This window comes from Chaetura pelagica, unplaced genomic scaffold (assembly GCF_000747805.2).
Source record: "Chaetura pelagica isolate M959 unplaced genomic scaffold, ChaPel_1.0 scaffold159, whole genome shotgun sequence".
NCBI lineage: Eukaryota > Metazoa > Chordata > Aves > Apodiformes > Apodidae > Chaetura > Chaetura pelagica.
The window spans coordinates 5324432-5324921 of NW_009954555.1; the positions used below are offsets into that span (position 1 = coordinate 5324432).

General features: G+C 66.9%; 1 protein-coding gene across 1 annotated transcript in view; it reads left to right on the top strand.

Moving 5' to 3' along the window:
* The window catches only part of ARHGEF16 (Rho guanine nucleotide exchange factor (GEF) 16), an 11084-nt gene that overhangs the window by 7879 nt on the left and 2715 nt on the right, over window positions 1-490 (top strand). The window contains exon 14 of the mRNA XM_010005283.1: window positions 460-481. Within this exon, the coding sequence (XP_010003585.1) occupies window positions 460-481 (22 nt within the window). The remainder of the gene's footprint in view (window positions 1-459; window positions 482-490) is intronic.

Below are 490 nucleotides of genomic sequence, written 5' to 3' on the forward strand. Positions count from 1 at the left end.
TCCTGCCAGGGTGTGCAGCCCTGGGGGAGGTTCCCACCGAGCTGGGCTGTGGCCAGTGCCATCTCACCCGGTCCCTGCTGTCCCTTCTGCAGACCTGAGCCAGGTGGAGATCACCCGGGCATACCTGGCCAAGCAGGCGGACGAGCTGTCCCTGCAGCAGGCTGACGTGGTCCTGGTGCTGGCTGAGGAGGACGGTGAGTGCTGGCACGGGGGGAGTGGTGCCCGGGGAAGGGTTACCTTGGCCTTAGGTGAGGGGGAAGAGCTTCAGTGAATGTTAACAATTTCTGGAGACTTCCAGGGAGCCCCAGCCCCTGGTGGAGTCCATGCGCTGGGACAAGCAGATGGCAGCGGGTCCCTAGGGGTGACGGAGGTGGCGCTGCCAGGGGTGGCTGCTCCTTCCCCCCCGCACACCCCCCTGGCCCTGCCACACCAAGGTGACAGGCTCTGTTCCCCTCCTAGGCTGGTGCTGGGGCGAGAGGCTGCGGGGGGG